The 20928-nt window shown below is 36.5% G+C and overlaps 1 protein-coding gene across 1 annotated transcript; it reads right to left on the bottom strand.

Moving 5' to 3' along the window:
* Window positions 1-15627: 15627 nt before the first annotated feature.
* LOC113303850 lies at window positions 15628-18313 on the bottom strand. The gene is made up of 2 exons (XM_026552935.1): window positions 17605-18313; window positions 15628-16563 (listed from the first exon to the last, which is right to left on the bottom strand). Exon 2 carries the CDS (start codon window positions 16561-16563, stop codon window positions 15931-15933), a length of 633 nt encoding a protein of 210 aa, XP_026408720.1. The 5' UTR covers window positions 17605-18313; the 3' UTR covers window positions 15628-15930.
* Between the last annotated feature and the right edge of the window lie 2615 nt (window positions 18314-20928).

Below are 20928 nucleotides of genomic sequence, written 5' to 3'. Positions count from 1 at the left end.
CTTTCTATATACACGTGTCTGATGGTGAGATATATGTATACACATCAACGTAATCTGGATATCTCCCAGATCGAGGAAAGAGACATTCATATCATGTTTAAATCGTCCAAACATGGCAAGGGAAATGTGTATTCAGGATCTACATAACGACTCTAACTAGCAGATAAGCTAGCAAAGACCTTGTAAACAAAAAGTGATTATGGTGGGGTTCTCAGAAGTAATCAAAATTAGCACCGGAGCAAAAGCAATCAACCTTTAACTTTACTCAGGAGATTTATCTTAGTAAGCATTATATAATAATTAAAATACTGATGCAATTACCCTATCCTAAACCTGTTGCATCAATGAAATAGTAGGCTAAAATACAGAAAACATCGTAATTCGGACACTTTAAATTAGCAGTCTACTTATGCGCTAAAAACTAATAGATGCCTTCCTAGCAATGTAGAATGTTTTAAAGCTTTCACTTATTCCAGACCTTTACTGCAAATGCTCATTCCCTTGCTCTTTATAAACAAAAGCGCTTGCCTACAGTCCGCCTCACATTCTTTCACTAGAATTAGTTTGATTACATATTTAGATATAAAAATGAGTAACAAAGATAGCTCAACTCCAGGTTAAATAACACGCACTAGATAAAGATGTGATCGACAATGCAAGAAAGGAAAATAACTAAAACAAACTAACAAATTGTAAATTAAATAGGATTCAAGATAAGATGCCATGTCATTACTAACCAGTCACAAAACGGAACCATTATATATCCTTGTGGACTTCTTCCTTCCAAATGTTGCTCCTCTCTAATCATTTCTTTTTGTCTCCAAACTTGACTCAATTCTTCTTCTCCCAAAGTTTTCATGTGAGGAAATGGTGATCGATGAAATTCTTTATCAAGACTGACAAGCATCTCCAGAGAAGACGATTTCAAGTTGTGGTATTATTGCATTTTCTTCTCCTAAAGATTTCAATGAAACTAAAGTCTTCATGTGCGAAAACGGCGAACGACGAAATTCTTTATCAAGACTGACAAGCACCTCTAGAGATGAAGATTTTAAGTCATAACGATAGACAGTGGTATCTGTGTGTCTCGTTCCGAAACACAGAACTGCCCCACTGTTTGTAATGGCAAATGGTTCCACATCACCCAAGTTAAACTCTTAACTGCAGCTTATTGACCTGTAATCTACCTCCCAATTCATGTCACCATTTACCTTTAAAAACCATATGTCACAAAACCTATCATTTTGCTCTCTCATGTAATTGACACACATCAAACTATCACCCAATACCCCAACAGGTTTAAGATTTATTCTCCGATTGGTACGCTGTGGAAGTGTGGGTAGTGAAATTTCACGAAACTTTTTATCAACCAAATTGAAGGATATCATCATTTTCTTCCCAATGTCTACCTAATGAAGAGCTCCATTTGCAAAAGCACCTATTTTTAAAGAGCTAAATACAGAGTTGTGTTTTCCAACAGTTCTCCATCCATTGCCACTGCCAAGGGTGTACACCTGGATTTCTACATCTTCGTGCTCTAATTTATTAATTCTAACAACCTTATACTCATTAGTCAAACAAGGTAACCAAAACCAAAAAACAGACAGTATGAAAACCCTGGAAGAGCATCATACTCTTTAGTAACGGGGTTCCAAATAATAAACGCACCAAAATTTTGAAGGCAGATTAACCCGTTACAGGAATCCACAAAGAAATAACACTCGAATTCAGGGGGTAAATTGATCCTTCTAGTGCTAGTAATGGGTGTGTTATTATTCTCACTGTAAGTGGACTTGTGAATCAGAAATTGTATATCATTGAAAAGAAAAACCAAGTTACCTGAATCATCAGCGGAAGATAAGAGACGATTTGAATGCTTTTGAGAGAAGGATGGATGGCGAACAACATATCTCCAAGTTTTCAATACCAATTTAGATTCTAAAACTGATTTGGTGGATAAACGTATTAAGATGTCTAGCATAATGTCTACTGGGAGCTCCATTAAACACTTTCGTTTAACAGAAGGAAAGGTGGTTTACAGAGAAAGAGAAAAACATGGATTAATCTCTAGGGTTAGAGAGAGAGATCTAGGGTTTGAACGAAATGAGGAGAGAGTAAAGTTTGGCAATGAGTTTTTGGGCGGTGGGGAGAACTAATAAAACTGGGAAAAGTGATATCCCGGAAAGAATGTGGAACGGGGATTTACATACCAATTTATCAAGAACCTAATAATTGGGTTTTCCTTTTTTTTTTAGGCATGATTATTTTAGAAATAATTTAATTTACAACTTGTCGGGGTATGTGGTACCCACAGAGTCTTGAAATAAAATGTAACTGATAAAAGATGGGATTGCCTGGTTCCAAATTTTGGTTGAATAGTTTCCTGTTTGGCTTCCATCTGCTGCATGATTTACTAATCCGCCCGCTGCTTGATTTCCTTCCATGTAGTTGTGTTGTATAGAGACTTGCGGGATTTTCCTAAGCCTACTTTTTATTTCTTCAATTATTCCTTCTATGTGCCAAGGTGGCGAGGTAGTTGATGTGATGAAACGCAGGAGGTTCTCTGAGTCTGTTTCAAAGAGAATTCTAGGCCATTGTCTCTCTGTTGTTGTTCTTGAAGCCAATAATAAAGCCCATGTTTCTGCAGTTAGTGCAATCGTAATTCCCAATGGTCACTACACAAAATTCCCGGATTAGTAACAGGAATTCGTAACGGCTTTGTGGCCGTTACAAAATTCTCGTTACAAAAAGGCCGTTACGAAAATTTAGTAACAAGTGGTAGCCGTTACTAATTTTTAAAATATTTGTAACAAGGCTGAGCCGTTAAGAATTTTTTTATAGGCATGCGAGTCACACGCTTGGTCACACTTGGTTCGTAACACCTTTAAAATGTGTGTGTGCCATTCACATGCATGGCATTATGTTTCCACCCACGATGAGTTATACCAGAGGATATTTCCTCCCATGCGTGTGCGATTCACATGCGTGCTTTTGAGGATATCTCAGTTGTTCGACAGATCGGGATTCATTTTCAGTTTTTTATTTTCTCTCTTCTGCTCCTGCTCTTTCCTCTCCTCTCCTCTCAGGCGATAAAACCCTAGTTTTATCACAGAAATCGTTGATTGTTGATGAATGAATCTGTATAGATGATGAGAGTGATGATGTAATTGTTGATGTACGAAGGAGAAAAAGTAGGATTTTTAGGTTCATTGTGTGAGGTGATGAATCAGGGAGAGAGTTAGGGTTAGGGTTTATTCTTGAGGTGAAGAAATCATGAGAAGATAATGGATCTGTTGAGAACGCAAGTGATTCTTGGCGGTGCTGTTAAATCAAGTGTGGATTCAACTTGGCCGAAATGGTAAGTTGATTTAGGGTTTCTCAGATTAATTCTGATTTGTGTGTAATTAATTTATAAAATGAATAGTGTTTGAGGGGTTTGTTCTTAATTGAAGTATGGATAGATGTTTAGGGGTTTCTTCTTTTTTGGGTTCCCCAATTTAGTTACCAGGGTTTTCTGTGTTCAGGATTACAAAAGAAACAATTGAAGATGGTGATAGAGTTTGATTGATTATGTTGTTACCGATGAGAGAGGAGTGAACATGTATGAAGATTTGAAGATAGGATTGGTATTTTGTATGTAGAAGAAGGAGTTGAAGAAAAACTATGTGCAACTAAGGATCCAACATGTGAGATTTTATTTTTTGTAAAAAAGTTAGTTTTTTGTTTGTTGATATATCACTGTGTGTGTTTTAATTGCAACTATTTTTCTTGTTGTTGTTGAAGAAGAAGAGGGGAGTTAGTAAGAAGCTAATGTTGCCTGCCAACTCTTTTGATTATTTAATGTGTTGTTTGCTGTGATGATGGAAGGAGGTATAACTGAAATGGGTGCTTGTTTGAGCATTTACAACTGAGTTAGGTGGTGAATTGAAATTGCAGGAAGGATGAAAGGAGGTAGCTGAAATAAGTGCTTGGTTCTTGTGATGCAGTTTGAGGTCATAAGGAAGGATTTTTAGGTCAAAGAGTAGTGATGTTGAATTATATGATAACAGAATGAGTTGCAGAATGGCGGCTGTTTGGCTGTGAATTGTCGGGAATAACAGAATGAGTTGCAGCTGGGATTGCAACTAGATGAACATTGCAGGGAAGTAATTGAATCTGCATAATGATGCTCTAAATGGGAGTTCCAGTTGAAGCTGAATGGAAACTGCAGGTATATTGATAGTTTCGTTTCCATTAAATTCTAATACTTATTTATTTATGTTTTTTTTTATAGTGGATTGATGATTTGATGTTTTTTGGTTTTGATTTTATAGATGTTTTTTGCCTTTCCTACAGGTTTCTTTCTAAATTGATACAACCTTTTCCTTACCATTTTTTGTTTTAAGCTGCAACCATTTAATAAAAATGTTTCTTGTTTTAAGTTGCATCCATGGAATTATAGGGTTGCATCTCATTGTACACCTAACACTGGTGATAAGACTGTGTTCATGAGAATGTAGTCTTTAATTTGGTTGTGTGCAGGCATTCATCAAATCACAGAAACCAAGGGCTTACATCAAGAGGTTTCAAGTCAAATTCAAGCGAAGGAGAGGTATATGCATTTGTTTTTATTTTCTTTTTCCCATTTTCTAGAACTGCTAGTTTTGCCAGTTACTGAATACTCAAACCAGACTACGGTTAGAAACATTGTGTTGAAAGAGTCAACTATGACAGTAAGTTTTAAACTTTGTGCATTTAACAATGCCCTCCATGAATGCAGTTTTTTTGTTTTCTCCTTCTATCCATTTTACTTCTCTTTTCTTCTCTTTTCGATGTGACAATGAACCTGTTCCTTGGACAAGGTTCTTTATCTTTTTTTTTCATTATGTTTTAGTTTCTTTCGATGGCTCTCTAATATAACATTCCTTTACTTGTAAGGATTACTATGTGCTCTGTTGTGTAATAAGTAAGATGTCCGATGTCCAAACTTGATCTTATTTAAGGTGATATTGTTTTTTCCAGGTGTTTGAACCATTCGGGCCGTGGAGCTGGTGCCTCTTGACCAGAGACTGGACAATGCAAAGGGTTCGGTTTTGTCGTCTTGAAGATGCTAGAACTGCTCAGAGTTTGAATGGGAAATTCAACATTGCAAGGAGGATCATCAAGGTGGGCAAGTACCTTTTTTTGACTGGACTTAGGAACTTTCAGTTCATCATTTATTTGTATATGTGTGGGTGGCTTTTGTTCTGTTATATGTGAACGCACAGGGGACTTCTCGCAAGATCAGCTGAAGCAACAGTAGCCAGCTGGGGAAATATCAATCCCTGGTAAGTACTTCACTTGGTTATATTTGTACTATAAAGTTTAATAGGCGTGGTTTCTGACCTTCAATTTATACTTGCTAGGTATTATGCTGGTGGGAAGTGAACTACAGCTGGATTGGCATCAACTTGTGTACCTGCTAGAATACCGGGTAAGTACTTAACTTGTATATTTCTAGATTCCATGTTTCTTACGGGACTTTTGTTTGTTGCGCGTGCGAGAGAGCTTATGGACTTTGGTTTGTTTCAGGACCAATTGCAATGATGGACTGGATCAGTGGTTGCAGTTTCAGTTGAAGCTCTTGATGACTAAATCATGGGATTGTTCTTATTACAAAACCACAGTAAGTATTTCTCATTGTTCTTCTCCCCAATTTATATTTTTTTGAAGTTTTGTATGCTTTTAACATAGGTTGATATATATGCTTAGGAAGTTTAAACTTAGCAGATACTTTTCATCTATAACTTTATGCATGGATTTCGAACTTGAAGTCTTAAAATTTGCAGCTTCAAGTTGGTTTATCAGCTCTAGCTGTCAACATAGAAAATTTGCAGTAAATTTCTATGTACAGTCTAAGTTATATAAATTTGTGAACATAGGAATTTCTATGAACTGATACTTATGGGAATTTGTATACATTCCCTACTATTTGATACTTAGAATAATTTAAGTTCTATTTTGTATGAATCCTTTGTATGAATCCATTTGAGTGTGATAAGAATTGATTGAAAAAAATATTGTTGATTGTGAAGGATAAATGAAAGGTGTATGCAGGTGGTTATTTTAAATTTCGGCGTATTCCGGCCGAGAATGAGCTGCCGGTCAACCTTGACCTGGTCAAAATTGGTCATTGCTGACTGATTTTGACCAGGTCAAGGTTGACCGGCAGTAATATTTTTACTGTTGCAAAAAATTCGTAACGGCTTCAGCTTGTTACGATGTTCTGTTACTAAATAAATTCGTAACGGCTCTCGCATGTTACGACAGTGCCACGTAGTAACGGCTCTTCGCTGTTACAAGAGCCGTTACAAAAAAAATCGTAACGGCTGCTGGGCCGTTACAAAAAAATTATAGCACCCCTTTTCGTAACGGTCCGGAACAGTTACAACCCCGATTCGTAACGCTCAATAACCGTTTCGAATCGGAAAAAATGGTGTAGTGGGTTGAGCCATTGATATTAAAGTTCGTGCATCAGAGTCTCTACAGACGAATCCAACCCCTGCAAATCCCGGGTGGCCTATGGCTGCTCCATCTATGTTAATCTTAATCCAGTTAATCTTCGGAATGGACCAACCTACCTATATTTTTGTTATACTTTTATCTGTTGTTGGGTGGTTGAATGTTGGTGTATTTCCTGGTATGATTGGTGGTGAAGCGTGTAGTGCCCTGAAATATTCTTGTTGTAGTTTTTCTGCCCAGGCTAGGATTTATTCCGAAGTTGTTTGTTTTTGTAGGTAAATTGGATCATTTCTGGATAGCCATAGGGTCCAGAATAGGAAACAGAAGGAGGATATTATAGATGTTGATGTTGGTTGTTACAGGATTTGGGATATGGTTGTTTGTGGATTTAAGGTGAAGGTCGGGGTGGGGTTGGAGTTTGGTGCATTTCTAAGCTGATTGAATAAGGTGTTCCAGGAAGTAACTGCCATTGGACAATGAATTAAAAGGTGGATTGCTAATTCTGTATCAGTATTGCATCTTGGGCATATGTATGAGTTGGTCAAATGGATTCGATTTAAGATAGAGAAGGTTGGTAATCCTTCATTGATGGCTTTCCACAAGAAAAGCCGAATTTTTGGTGGACATTGTAAAGTCCACAAGAATTTGGTAGGTGGTAGAGGTGTGTGGGTTGGTTGACCATGGGTTAGACATTTGTATCCCGAGGATATAGTGTAGTTTCCAGATTTTGAGTGTGGCCAGATAATTTTATCCGGGGTATTATTTTGGGGAAGGTGGATGTTGATGATTTTTTGAATTATTGGATTGGGAATGGTGTTCAATTTTTCATGATTCCAGGAGTGGGAGATTGAGTCGATGATATCTGCTACCATTTGGATTGAGTAGCATTGTGTGGGTCTCGATTGGAAGAGTATGGAATCCAATTAGCCTCTATCGGAGTTGATAACCCACTTCCAATACGATGGAAAATCAAATTTTGCATGGTATGGATAATTGACGCGAGTTCTCTCCATTGAGGACTGGCACTACACCAAATTTGGGGTTTATCAACTGAGATTCGCAACAGCTTAGCTTCTGTTTTGAATTTTCAGTTGCTAATTTCAGTTGCGAAAATTTTGCAACAACTGCAAACAGTTACTAAACTCGCAACTGTTTGATTCAGTTGCGATTCGCAACATTTTGGTTTTCCAAATGTGCTACTCGTGAGTGTGGCTGGGCACATTTTAAACTGACTCACTATTCAGCCCATCCAGCTAGAAAACTGACTCGGCTATTTCTTATCTTATCAGGTAGACCAGAGACCTCTCAATCTCTTATCTCATTATCTTCTCTCTTAGTCATTTACAGAACAATTTATATGCACAAACTAAAATTACTCCATTTCAACATGAGACAAGACAAATCAAAAAGGCATAACTAAGAAGAATAAAGACACAGTAGTAGTAGTAACAACCTCTGGAGAAAACCCATTTTCCTGAGAACGAGATAGGGCCTTGAATCAAAATGTTGATCCCGTCAGCTGTCTTAAGAGATATTAAACTATATCGCTTAGTAATTGGTGCAGAGGAAAATACTCGCTTAACTCGATTACTGTAACAGTACAACAAAATTAGAAAATCACTGAGACCCTTTTCAAGCTATACATTCTCAAACTCCTCCCAAATCTCTACTCTTTTGAGAGATTTGTTGTGAGACCAAAATACACTAGAAACTCCTTCGAACTCCCCAAAGCAACCAACTCCCTAGTATTGTAGGGTTTTTTGACTAACAGGGAGTTCAAGAGCTTTTTTTAAACTCCCCAACGACTACGAGGTGTTTTCTAGGGAGTTTAGGAGACTCTTCTAAACTCCTCCACGACTAACGGGGATTTGGAGAGACTCCCTCAAACTCCCTCATGACTAACAGGAGAAAACCTAAATACATTAAAATCTCTCAAACTCTCTCACGACTAACCCCCTGAGTGTTTATCTCGGTTTCGAATGAGTTTGTTGATGAATTGTTTAAATAAAAACCCACGCTCTTCAACACCGTCGTGCATATTTTCGATTGAAAACACATATCTAACCGTAACCCTAGATTTACTTCAAACAAATTTAAAGTTCCTGCTACAGAAATTCAAAGTTAGGGTTTGAGGTTATGTTATGAGATGAATCGAGGTTTTGTTTCAAGAATCGAGATTGAATTGGTTTGCAGAGAATGATGTTGGTGGTTGGATTTGTAGAGTTTGAAAGTTAGGGTTAAATTTGAGATTGAAAGTTAGGGTTTGAGATTTATGGAGTTTGAAAGTTAGGGTTTGATTTGAGATTGAAAGTTAAGGTTTGAGATTAAAAGTTGTGTGGAAAAGATAGAAATTGAAAGTTAGGGTTAGATTTGAGGTTCTGAGATTGAATGGATTCTCAGAGATTGAATGGGTTTGCAGAGAATGATGTTGGTGGTTGGATTTGTGGAGTTTGAAGCTGCTTTAACTGGCTTGTGCAGATGAAGTTAAGATCATGAAGTGGTGCTGCCATTTGAGAATTGAAGTTGATGCTGAGGCCTGATTTAGGAAATAGGATTGAGAAGATTCAGAAATGCAGTGGTGGTGCTGTTATTGGGGTGGTGTTTCTTGAATTTGCAATGGTTGCGGTGGAGTTGGAATGTAAGTTTTTCATTCCTTTTGTCCGGCTTGCAGTTTTTTTCCCCTTTTTTTTTTTTTGTAATAATATCTTGTGGGCACCATTTGTCATATAACATGAACCGATGATGTAGTGCAGGACTCGTATATTTAAAGTTTGTTCATTCCACAAAGAAGTATGATGTCAATATCTGGACGTCGAACAAGTGTATATATGTGTCATTTTTGTTGTTCTTCAACAATTTTGTAGGTATTAAGCTTTTATGTGTGGTAACTTGATGCAGCAATACTGGGGAAAAAATCCAAAAGAATGGTGGGAAAGTTTCAAACACAATCCCACAGGGTAACATTTCTTTAGCATCAGGAGTGTCTATGTTTATTTACTTCCGCTACTAGATTTGGTTCTTATCAGTTGCCGTTTTTGGCCTGCATAGGTATAACCTGTCTTGTTGTATCCCCTGCTGAACGAGAACAAGGTCATCGCAGCAATGTAATGTTCATTATTAAATAATTTTCTTCTTTGCTCGACATTTGCTAGAAAGTTAATTGATAATTTGAGTTTGTCAGATCTAATATAGGTACAGTTGCATTGCTGATTTTTTTGGAGTTACCATCCGCTCTTTATATACAGTCGAGGATAATGCCTGTTCTTTTGATTTCCTTCTGTCGTTTATGTACTTGCAGCTAAAGTATTATGAAAAGCGATGAGTTTATAAGGACACTGACTAGATTACAGGAGGAGGGTGGGGAAATACTCGAGATGAATGAAATCCTTTACAACTGTGCTTTCTCTTGATGTAATAAAAGAATAGAACTAAACGAGTATTACCTACTTTTTTCTCATGTCATTTCCTTTTTTTTCTTCTTCTTTGCGTGATGGAGAGTGTTGTATTGTTGAAGATAAAGTACTCTTTTGGGTGATGAAAGGATTAAACATATTTGAGTTTATCTACCCTTGTGCAGCTATTGTATTATGCAACTCATTGTGGTGCCTGAGAACCGGTTACATCTGTACTTCAAGAAGCGGCAAGTAGGAGATGATGACAAAGCTGAAGAGAGGTTCGAGGGGAAGGAGAATGTTGATGATGCAGTGAAGGAGTTTGCGCAGCTGTTCAAGGATGTTACAGGAATTTGAGCCATGGGAGAGGGAGAATAAAATCCATAAGCATACAAAGTTTTATCTGTAGACATGTTGTAGTTCCTTGGTCCTTACAACTGATCTGTTAATAAATTTCACCATTTACTCACTCTTTTGTGTATGGTGTTTCCAGGATGATGCACAGTGGTCTGGACCCCCTTGTGGAAAAATTTTCTTAAGGTTCTATTTAGTAAAGAGATCTATAGGTTTGTGATACCCAATACAATCTTTCTTAACAAATTCTCATTTTTAGTTTGGCTGGCGTGGATTTGCGTTTAGGTATACATTAATGGAGATGGGACTGGACTTTCCTGATTCGCCTATAGGGATGCTGATAGACTTGCATTTGAAAAGATGTAAGAAAAATTATGTCACAGTACATGAAGAAATTGTTACTCATCCAAGTTGTAATAGATGCTAGGTGATAACCTTTTCAAGTGAGGAAGTTCTTAACGAGTTCAAAGACAAATTCAAAATGAGAAAATAGACTAGACAGAATAATGAAGCAATTTGGTCAGATTTCATCCAGAGATTGTTCATTCTTATGCGTTCAACCAGGCCTTTCAACTTGACCCTGATGATTATGATGAAAGATGCGGCAGATATATGGTAAGTTCAGTTTATATGCATATTGGATTTAGATTCATAAGTGTGTTATTTTAGTTTGATTTCCACTTGCTTATAATTTCTGTTATACTTTACAGGGAGTCTTGTTTGCTGGGTTGTTTGTATGTTGAGATATATGGCTACTTGTCATTTTTGAATTACCGCTATCTTTATTATCTACCGCTTTTTTTGGTTTGTTTTGTTTTATGGTTTTGATGTTGTCCCTGACTTCAGCCATATCCTTACTTTATCCTTATCATCTTTGTTGGTGCAAGTTTAGGTTGGAGGATCACCAATTTAAAAATTTGATAGGCTACTTGTTTTCTGGGTTGTTAATCAAATGTGGAATGCTTAATCTTGTTGATCTTGTTGGGTCTGAGAACATTTCACGTTCTGGTGCAAGAGAGGTACCGATTATTATTTATATGCCTATGAGTTTGACGTTACTATTTGTTTAACATGTCTAGTACTTATGGGGAAAATCTATTACTATAAAAATTGGTATACCATAAATTTGTATGTTTTGTTCAAGGTGTTTAGAGAGTTAACTATTTTAACTACTCTTCAGGCCATGACAGACAAAATATAGCACATGGAGCTTAATTCGGAATCCAAGGACAAGGTACTACTACAGTTGCCAGTAATTGAAATAGGATGTAATATGTGCTAACATTACGAAAGAACATATAACCCTTAAGTAGAGTGTAACTGCCAGTAATTGACATAGATTTTTTCTTACCAATTATTGGTATGGACTGAACAGCAATGCGAAGGGCTCCAGGACCTTCATAATGCTCAATTATTGTTAACTCTTTCAATCTGTTGCGACAAATTCAATTTTTTTAATGTTGCAAAATTTTCGCAACAGTTTGAAGTTGTTGCGACCATTTAATTTTGAACTGTTTTAATCTGTTGCGACAAATTCACGTTGCAACAGATAGAAAACTGTTGCGACCGAAAATTCGCAACTGCTTATGAGCCGTTGCGAAAATTTGCAACTTCGACTTTCGTAACAGAGATGAACTGTTGCGACCCCACTTTGCAATTGCCACTTACCGTTGCTAATCACTAAATTTGGTGTAGTGTGGAAGAAGAGGGAATGAAAACGCTTCCTTGTAGAATTGGTTGTTCTTTAAGGTATTTTGCACTGAATAGACTTCCGCATATAGAGTTAGGTTGTTCATGCAAATTCCAGATTCTCTTCATGAAAAGAGCCTTATTATGATCAATGCTTTTTCTTCTTCCTAATCCTCCTTCAGCTAATGGTTTTGTTGCTTTATCTCATCCTATAGGGTGGACTTTTTTGATTGTTGAGTCATGTCCCCAGAAAAAAATTCCTAGTGATACGATCTATTTGTTTGTGTATATTTTTGGGTAGGTTTTGTGTTTGCATTATGTGATTTGAGGTTGGGGTTAGGGAGGTTTTGATGAGAACGAGTCTTCCGGCTGGAGTTAGGCATTTTGTCATCCATCCTTTTGCTTTTCTGGCTAATCTTTGTAGGAGGGGAGTGAAAGTTCGATTTGATGCTCTTCCTTGTTTAAACTAGATGCCTAGATAGGTTGGAGGTTTTGCTGTGGTCGGCATATTAAATAATTGTTGAAGATCATTTATTTTGATTGGGTCTAGATCAAGGTGATGGATGATTACTGATTTGGCAGTATTAATTACTTGTCCTGCAGAGGATCTATAGGCGAGGAGGGTTTTTTTAAGGTGTTGGTTACTCTGATTTGACGCTTTATAGGTGCAGAAGATCATCTTCACACATTATATGAATTATGGGTGGTGCTTTTTGTGATATGTTAAGTCCTGGAACTAATTTTTTGTTTTGAAGGTTTCCCAGGTTTGTAGATAGGATTTCAGCACATATGATAAAAATATAGGACGATAGTGGGTCTCCTTGTCTGATACCTCTACTTTGGGTGATGTATCCATGAGGTGTACCATTTATTTTGATCGAGTAAGTAACTGTTGTGACGCATAGCATAATGTAGTTTATAAAGGCTGATGGGAATCCAAGTTTTGTAAATGATGTTTTGATGAATCCCCGGTCTAGGTTGTCATAGGTTTTATGGATGTCTAGTTTGAGAGCTATTTTTGGATCTTTGGTGGGTTTTGAGGTTCTGATATGATGGAAGAGTTCCCTAGGAATTGTTATATTGTCGTGTATTGATCTTTGCGACCACAAAAGCACTTTGGAAAGGGATTATTAAAAAGGGGAGAATAGGTCTAATTCGGTTGACTAATATTTTTAAGATGATTTTATATGTGACGTTACGGAGTCCTATTGGTCTGAATTGTGAAGGTTTTGAAGGGTGGTCAACTTTAGGTATTAGTGTTATGTTTGTGTGATTCATGAGAGGGTGCATATTAAGATTATTAAAGAAATCCTTAACCATTGCTATCAATTGAGGGTGGGTTGTTTCCCAGAAAACTTTAAAAAACTTACTTGTATAGCCATCCGGACCTGGAGCACTTTCGGAATTTATGGAGAAAAGTGTTTTTTTGATTTCTGATGCAGTTACTTCCTTCGTAAGTAGGTCCGATTGTCTAGGAGTCAACCTAGGTCTGATATTTGTAAAAATATCTTCATTTATTTCTGTAGGTGGGGCCGTATATTGTTGAGAATAGTGATCCAGAATGAGATGATCAACGTCTTCTTTTTTGCTAATCCAGTTGTTTTGAGGGTCTTGTAGTTGTTGTATATCGTTACAGGCTCTGTGAATGGTATCTTTAGTATGGAAAATGTTGTGTTGAGATCGCCTGATTGAAGCTATTGAATTCTGGATCTTTGTTGCCAGTACGTCACATGACATTGTAATAGTTCTTCTTGCTCTATTCTCAGTTGTTTTTCTTGAATCATCCAAAGCTCCAGATCTGAGCCTGTTTGGGATGCACATTGGTGTTGGGCGTGCTTTATCTTGGCTGTCGATTTCTTGATCTTAGTTGGTAGGTGGACAAAAGTTTCTTTGTTCCATTCTAAGAGAGTTTGTCCTGTTGTAATGAGCTTTAGCTTGAGGTTGGGTGTAGTTTCATTATCTTGTTGTTGTTCCCAAGACGATTCGACTACTTGCTTGAGTTGGGGATGAGAGAGCCAAAGGTGTTCGAATTTGTAGTTTTTTGTTCCTTGCAAATTTATTGCTTTCTTCTGAAGTAGTAATGGGGCATGATCAGATGCTATTCTTGGAAGGTGAGTAACTTCCGCATGGGGATTTTCCGTTCGCCACAGTTGGTTTGCCAAAGCCCTATCCAATCTTTCTAGGATATTATCTTGCCCCATTTGGTTGTTTGTCCAAGTGTATGGGTATCCTCGGAATCTTAAATCTATAAAACCCATCTGGTCCATCAGAGTGAGGAGAGGTTGAGATTGAGCATATGTTACTTGCCTTCCTCCTTTTTTTTCCGATTGATTTCGGACGTCGTTGAAATATCCTATCAATAACCATGGTGTATATGGATTGATATTGTTGAAGATTGTTGGAAATTATTTCCAAAGATTTTTTCTTATATCTGGATACGGAGGGCCATAGATACCCGTGAAGAACCATGGTTGTTCTGGAAGTGGTGGCGTAAGTTTTATGTGGATGTAATTTTGATATTGAAGTAGTATTTGGATATTTAGGTTATCTTCCCACATTAAGCATAGTCTGCCTCGCCTTCCGATTTTTGGGATGTTGAAATAATTATTGAATTGAAGGGATTGTGATAATCTTCTTATGTGTTGATCGTTAACTAGAGTTTCAGAGAGAAATAGGATGCTAGGCTTGTGAAGAGAAACTAGTCCTTTCAAATGCTGAATTGAGGGTGGGAGGTTTATGCCTTGACAATTCCAAGATAGGATAGTCATAATGAAAACGGAAAAATTAGTCTAAAAGGGCTTTGCAATCGGAAGGATAGGAGAAGTTTAAGTTCGGTTTGAAAATAGGTTTAAATGGGCTTTTTTGAGAAGATGGGAGACCTAAGGTTAAGTGGGATTTATGAGAAGAGAAGAGTCTTGGTGATAATTAGGAGATGAAACGGTTAGACTACGAAATTTATAACTTTCATTGGAGAGTATTTTGCATACTATATGGGAAGGAGATGTGACAAATCAAATGGGTTTTAAAAGTGTTAACTTAGGCAAATACAAGGATTCTGAAGCTTTTATAACTACACAAAGATGAATAATATAGGAATTGTAATCAAGCGTTGAGGAAATGCTAAAACCAACAAAATTCAAGACTTCAACAAAGACTAAGCTTAAGATGCTGAGTACTAAGTTGAAGAGATGCCAAAAAATAACAGAGTTCAAGGTTATAAAGACAGTCTAAGTTTTTGGTAAAATTAAGATGACTCATAAAACTATGTTTCAAAACCCAGGTGAAACTTGATAGAATAGAATGGGATTGTAATGAAGTAGTCTAAAAAGAAGTAAACTCAAATAGTCTTAAACCATTTGAGGAATTATTGGGTTAAACAGAGCAGAGTAATATCAGAAAGAATATATTCAAGGAACACTTATAGAATTGAAAGAAATTCAAAAAACAGACTAATAAGGGAAACTTGAGGTTATCGAATGGGTATGTAGTGAACAATTCTAAGAGGTTTAAGTAACTCAAGTAATCTTAACCAATTTGAGGTAATACATGGCTAACCAAATCAGTGCAACTTCAGAATGAAGATAAGTCAATGTAAGCTTATGTAATTCAAAGAAATTCAGAAAGATGACTAATGGGGCAGGGGTATTGTTCTTAAGTTAAGTAATGTGCATTTTATAAGACTTAAGGGGCAGAATTTAACAGTATAGTTATATGCATACAATACCAGGTAAATTTCTATATATATGAAGACATACAAACAGAGTGAGCAAGCAAAAAATGTGTAAACCACCAGCTCAGCCTAGATAGTAACTGGGAAACTAGAAAGCATATTATAGATAGTGATATGGAGTATTAACAGAGTGGACCAAAATTAGTAACTGAGAGACTAGCAAGCATACCATATTAAGATATGGAATATAAACAGAGTGAACAAAAAAGAAAAGTGATATCCACCGGCCCTTGAATGTGTCTTTGTTGCATTGGGTATGTCTTAAAAAGGTAAATGTTGGTGTTGTCAATGTTGAATGTCTGCAGGTGGTGCAGTAGTGGTAGGCTGTGTGGAATTGTCCTCAATAAAAGCAGAACTGAGCGTGCAAATGATGGAAATGATAAATGGAGAACATACTGGAAGTTCCAAATTGTCAAGCTTGATATTTTTAGCAGGCCGGTAGAAATTAATCCATTGATCAAGTTCTTCATTATTGAATGTTCTTAAAACATGTGGAGCTGGTGAAGAACCGATACCTGTACTATTAAGATAAGTTTGTTGCTCAGGGTTGAGTCTCTTTATGGCTGGGCTTGGCAAGTCACAGTCTGATATGAGTTCTGATTCTTCTATGTCAGAGACAAGGAAGATTGTAGGACTGAAACACTGTTGTATCTCAGAAGGTTGAGGTGGTGAGTGAGATATCAGTTCAGAGCTATGAGTCTCAAAAGTGCCATTTTGTTCAACTAGCCATGCTTCTGATATGGATCTTGATGAGTCTGAGCATGTGCCAGAGTGAAAACCTTCTTGTCGGTAACCCTCTTTGATGAAGAAAGAAATCTCATACTTGTCTTGATCAGAGATAGCATGGGATTCAACAGGGGTTGAAACCCAGTCACTCCAATCAGTATCAGGTTCTTCAATGTCCACATTTTGCAGCATCTATTGAAAATAGTCATCATCATACTCAGGTTCTATAAAAGGTCCAAGATCATGAAGATTAGTTTGGAGAGGTACTTGTGGTGGATCTTATAGCAGCAATTCTCGGTGGTTGAGAAGGTAAACATCAATGCAGTTGGTGCTCATGTCCTAGTTTGTGACAATGTCTGCAAAATAATCTTGGAAGCTCTTGATAGACAAAATAAATTCCGTTGACACTCCTTCGATCATTAGGTGCAGTTGTACCAAATTGAAGTGGTTGAGTAATATCAAGTTTAAGCCTAATTTTCATGGTGATGTAACCATTATAGTGGTGAATAGGTTCATCAAAATCTATTAGTACTCCAAAGTTTTGAGTGTTCTCTATGACATTGAGGATTCTAGTTTGCTCAGGGTAAAGCTTGTGGAGTGAAATCTTAAAAATTTAAGTAGTGATTTCAAAGTTATCAGGGAGAACTGAGAAGTTATATGGTTGAAACATGAAAGTGTCTCCATAAATCACCCTAGTTCCTTTCCTAAGGACATTAAAATACTCAAATCTAGACTCAAACTTGATCAAATAAAAACCCCTACCAAGCTTGCTAACTGAAATTTCACCAGTAAGCTTCTATCTGTACCTTAGAGCATTTCTTAAGAAAAAAAAAGTTTTTGTTCATTTTTGTTAAAAAGAAACCAACCAGCTGATGTTGCCAATCTCTAACAGGAAAATAAGCATTCCTAGCATGAGAAACAAGAAAACCATTGTATGCAACATCTCTAATGCTACGGCTATACATAGAGAAACCAACCAAAAGGAAAACAGAACATTAAATGATTAAGGAAAAACAGGCAAGGAACTAGGGAGAAAGGGTATATGGGTGAGGTAAAAGTGATTGGTTTGAGCCATATTTATAGGTGAAAGTATCATAGAGAACTCTTTTAGATTTATTTTTAATTTTAATTTTTAGAATTAAACAAATTCTGTGAAAAAGGTTTTGCAGAAAACATGGGGTAGAAGAAGAAGGATTGAAATTGGTTACAACAAGAAAATAGGCTTAGGGTTACCTGTTTAAATCTCCATTTGCCACTTCAATTTCTTTATATCCAAGGGTGAAATATAAAATTGGTCTGAGCATACAACAGCAACAGAGCGGATAAACAGTACTTCTAGGAACTTGTAGTGAGGACCCGCTGAATTGAAAACCCGTCGTTTAACAGAGAGAAAAATTTCAAAGCTCATGACGAATTGTTCTTCCCGCAGGCGTAGACAACATCATTTTGATAAAATCAGATCCGTGTAAAAAAGACCATCAAATCAGTTAAATCAATTCTTCAGAATTAAAATCTTGCTTGAATCGAAGGATAGATTTATTGTAAAGACCACAGCCAAGAAATAGAAAAAAAATTCATCACCATAAATTAGGTTTAAGTAACACCAATCATCTAATCAGACCTTTACCCAAAACTTTTAAAGACTACATCTTGAATCTTGTGAAAACCATGGATAAGGGGTTTAGCTAGAAGAAATTGTGAAAACCATGGAAGTTGTTTATAAGATTAGGGTTGCAGAAGGAATTGAAATGGGTTTTTGGGGATGGGTGAGTTGAATCTTTTCGCCCGATACGCAGAGCGTTTTTTCTTTGTTCCTTGATGTAAAGCTTTCATTGGGTTTTCCAACATTTCTCCCTCCTTGCCACTACCAAACTATAGTCTGACAACTTTGTATTCATCGGTGGAAACAAGGTAAGAGAAGTTACTAGGGAACTCAATATACCGAAAAATATATTCAGCCAGGAGGATTGGAAAAGTGGATTTTTTACTATTGTTAAAGTACTGGAGGGTTGTCAAAAAGCGCATGGTCGAAGATTAGACGCTGGCGGTTTCAGGAAATCTGTGCGAATGAAGTCAGGCTACTAGCGGTCTAAGTAAATCCGTTAACCGCAATTTTTCTACAGTAAAAACACGGTCATATTTTTATTACTATAAATTACCACTAACTTCAAACACTCCACTCGTACCAAAACTCGCTCATTTTGAATTTTCATATGTCATATTTGTCTTCTTAGAATTTGGTCCAGATCATCCTACCACATCAGACAGGGAGGAGAGTAGGGAGTAGAAGTTAACCCAAGAAAATGTTCTGCTAAAAGCCAAAGAAAACCTCCAAATTTGAAAGTTAACAACCGAAAATTCAAATAAAAATGAGAAACGGTTCACGGGCGCGTTGAATGGAAAGTACGTCAAATGAAGATAACCAGGAGGCAAAAGATTGTATTAGATTTTTATTGAAATTATTATCTAAGTTCTAATTATTGTTTAAGTTTATATCTAGTAAAATAAGTGGCAGTAATATTAATTAATGAAAATATTTAGACCTTAAACTAGACTTCCATTTTATATTAAGCACGTACATTTATACTTACATATATAGTAACTTCATTCCATAACGACAAAAATAACATCAAATCCCGCAACATCAGCCTTATAGAGTTCATAGCATTCAAAATGTTTAAACTCTCTTCCGTTTTCTTTAATAAACTAGGCTTGAGCCACGGTTTCTGAAAAACAGATAAACAACATGTTATTTAATATGATTTAATTAAACTATGATGTAGTTGCTCAATGAGGACAATACTATTAAGATACTCACCAGTTCTTCGTCGGACAATCCAGAATTATTACGGTGAGCCATCCATAAAAATTTCGTATAACGTTTGACATCCATACCGATGAACGAAAATCTTAGTTCTATGCTCTTCCTGTTTCTTACATAGTCATTTCGCAATGCTACAAACCTTTGCAATACTCTTTCCCAGGAATAGTCTCTGGTCATATTTCTCGTAGTAGTATGCATCCAACATTGAATAAGAGTAACATATTTTTCCATAGTAAAGACAAGGAGAGCCCTTCGAGTGCAGTAAAGATTTGATTGAGATGGACCAAATCTAAAGATGTTTAAAGAAGCTTCGTAAAGAAAAGGTTTTTCGTGAGTTTTCTGCCATTCTAGATCTATTCGGATCAATTTAGCTTCAGTCACACCGTTAAATTTTGCTCGATCAATTTCCCTTACCTGATAAAGGAATTGCGTGATTGCGCGATTAATTGATTGAAAAACGATCACACAACCCAACAACCTCTCAGTTTTCGGGATTCCCTCTTTCTGAAACGAGCATTGTGAAAATGTTTTTCTAAAAAGACATGTCCGACATGTATTGATCGCGTATTACATTTTATACCCTGTAAAAAACGTAGCTAAATCATCTTCTTGAGTAAATTTAGGACCACGAATCGCAACAAACATATTTATATAGATTGAGAGATTGAGAGTTTTTGAGAGAAAGATTGAGATGTGAATTTGGAGACAATAAGAGTTGAATTCATAGAGTAAGAAATTATAGTCATTGCATATGTATCCATATGCGGTCAAAGTAGCCCTGTGCGGCTTCATCTACACCGCCCACATGAAACCGACGGTTATAAAATAACAATTATATTTTTTCGTATAAATATCACACTAATTTTCATTCTCAACCCAAGCAACAAAAATCATTCTCATCCAACACCATCCAACATGTTTTCTAGAAACAAAGGGAAGCAAATATTATGTGTGGAAGTGAAAGAGGTTTGTCCACTATGTTTAATGGATAACCATAGTCTGATGCAATGCCCTTGGATGTATTCAAAGTTTCCACAAGAAGGTTGTTCACGCATCATAAATGATCATTGAATCACAACCAGAAAATCTCAGGTATTTGCAATGTCAAGATCTCAACTGTCTAGAGGAACCACATATGTTATATGATGCTATGAAGGTTAAAGAAGAAGAAGAAAAGTTTGCAACACTGTGCATAAACTTGAAACTTAAAGCTACATTGAAGAAGAAGTTATTACACTATAACCACTGTGGATATGGAGATCGCGAATTCAAACATTGTCTACAGAGAGTTAGTGGATGTTTAAAGCTCGATTGCAGGACTTTTATGCATTTCTACACTTCTACTAAAGAAGACACATATCGAAAGTACTTCTGGAAATGTCTTAGGTGTTTTTTTGTTGTTGTGGAGTTGACTGATTAAAGTGTGGGAACTAACGGATTCACCATCATTTTATATTTTAGTTTCATGTAATTATTATGTTATGTTTATTCAATCAATGAATATTATTGCACCATCAGTATTATAACTAATTTAAACCTTTTATATATACTAAAAACATACTACATTAGATTAAACCAACTACTACATAGCCATCAAGTAACGTCCTCATCAGTTTCAATCTTCAAGCATTAAAATCCTTTTATTTACACCAATGGAGCGAATCCATAATGAAAATCCAGATCTCGCACAAAGAAGGCATGATTACAGAAGATGTCGAGAGTTTTTTTTTAGG

Source organism: Papaver somniferum, chromosome 8, assembly GCF_003573695.1.
Source record: "Papaver somniferum cultivar HN1 chromosome 8, ASM357369v1, whole genome shotgun sequence".
NCBI lineage: Eukaryota > Viridiplantae > Streptophyta > Magnoliopsida > Ranunculales > Papaveraceae > Papaver > Papaver somniferum.
The sequence above is the reverse complement of the archived record's forward strand: the minus strand, read 5'-3'. Positions and strand labels throughout refer to the sequence as shown.

Coding starts and splice junctions, on each gene's coding strand:
- LOC113303850 (XM_026552935.1), bottom strand. CDS start 16,563: ATGCTGCAAAATGTGGACATTGAAGAACCTGATACTGATTGGAGTGAC.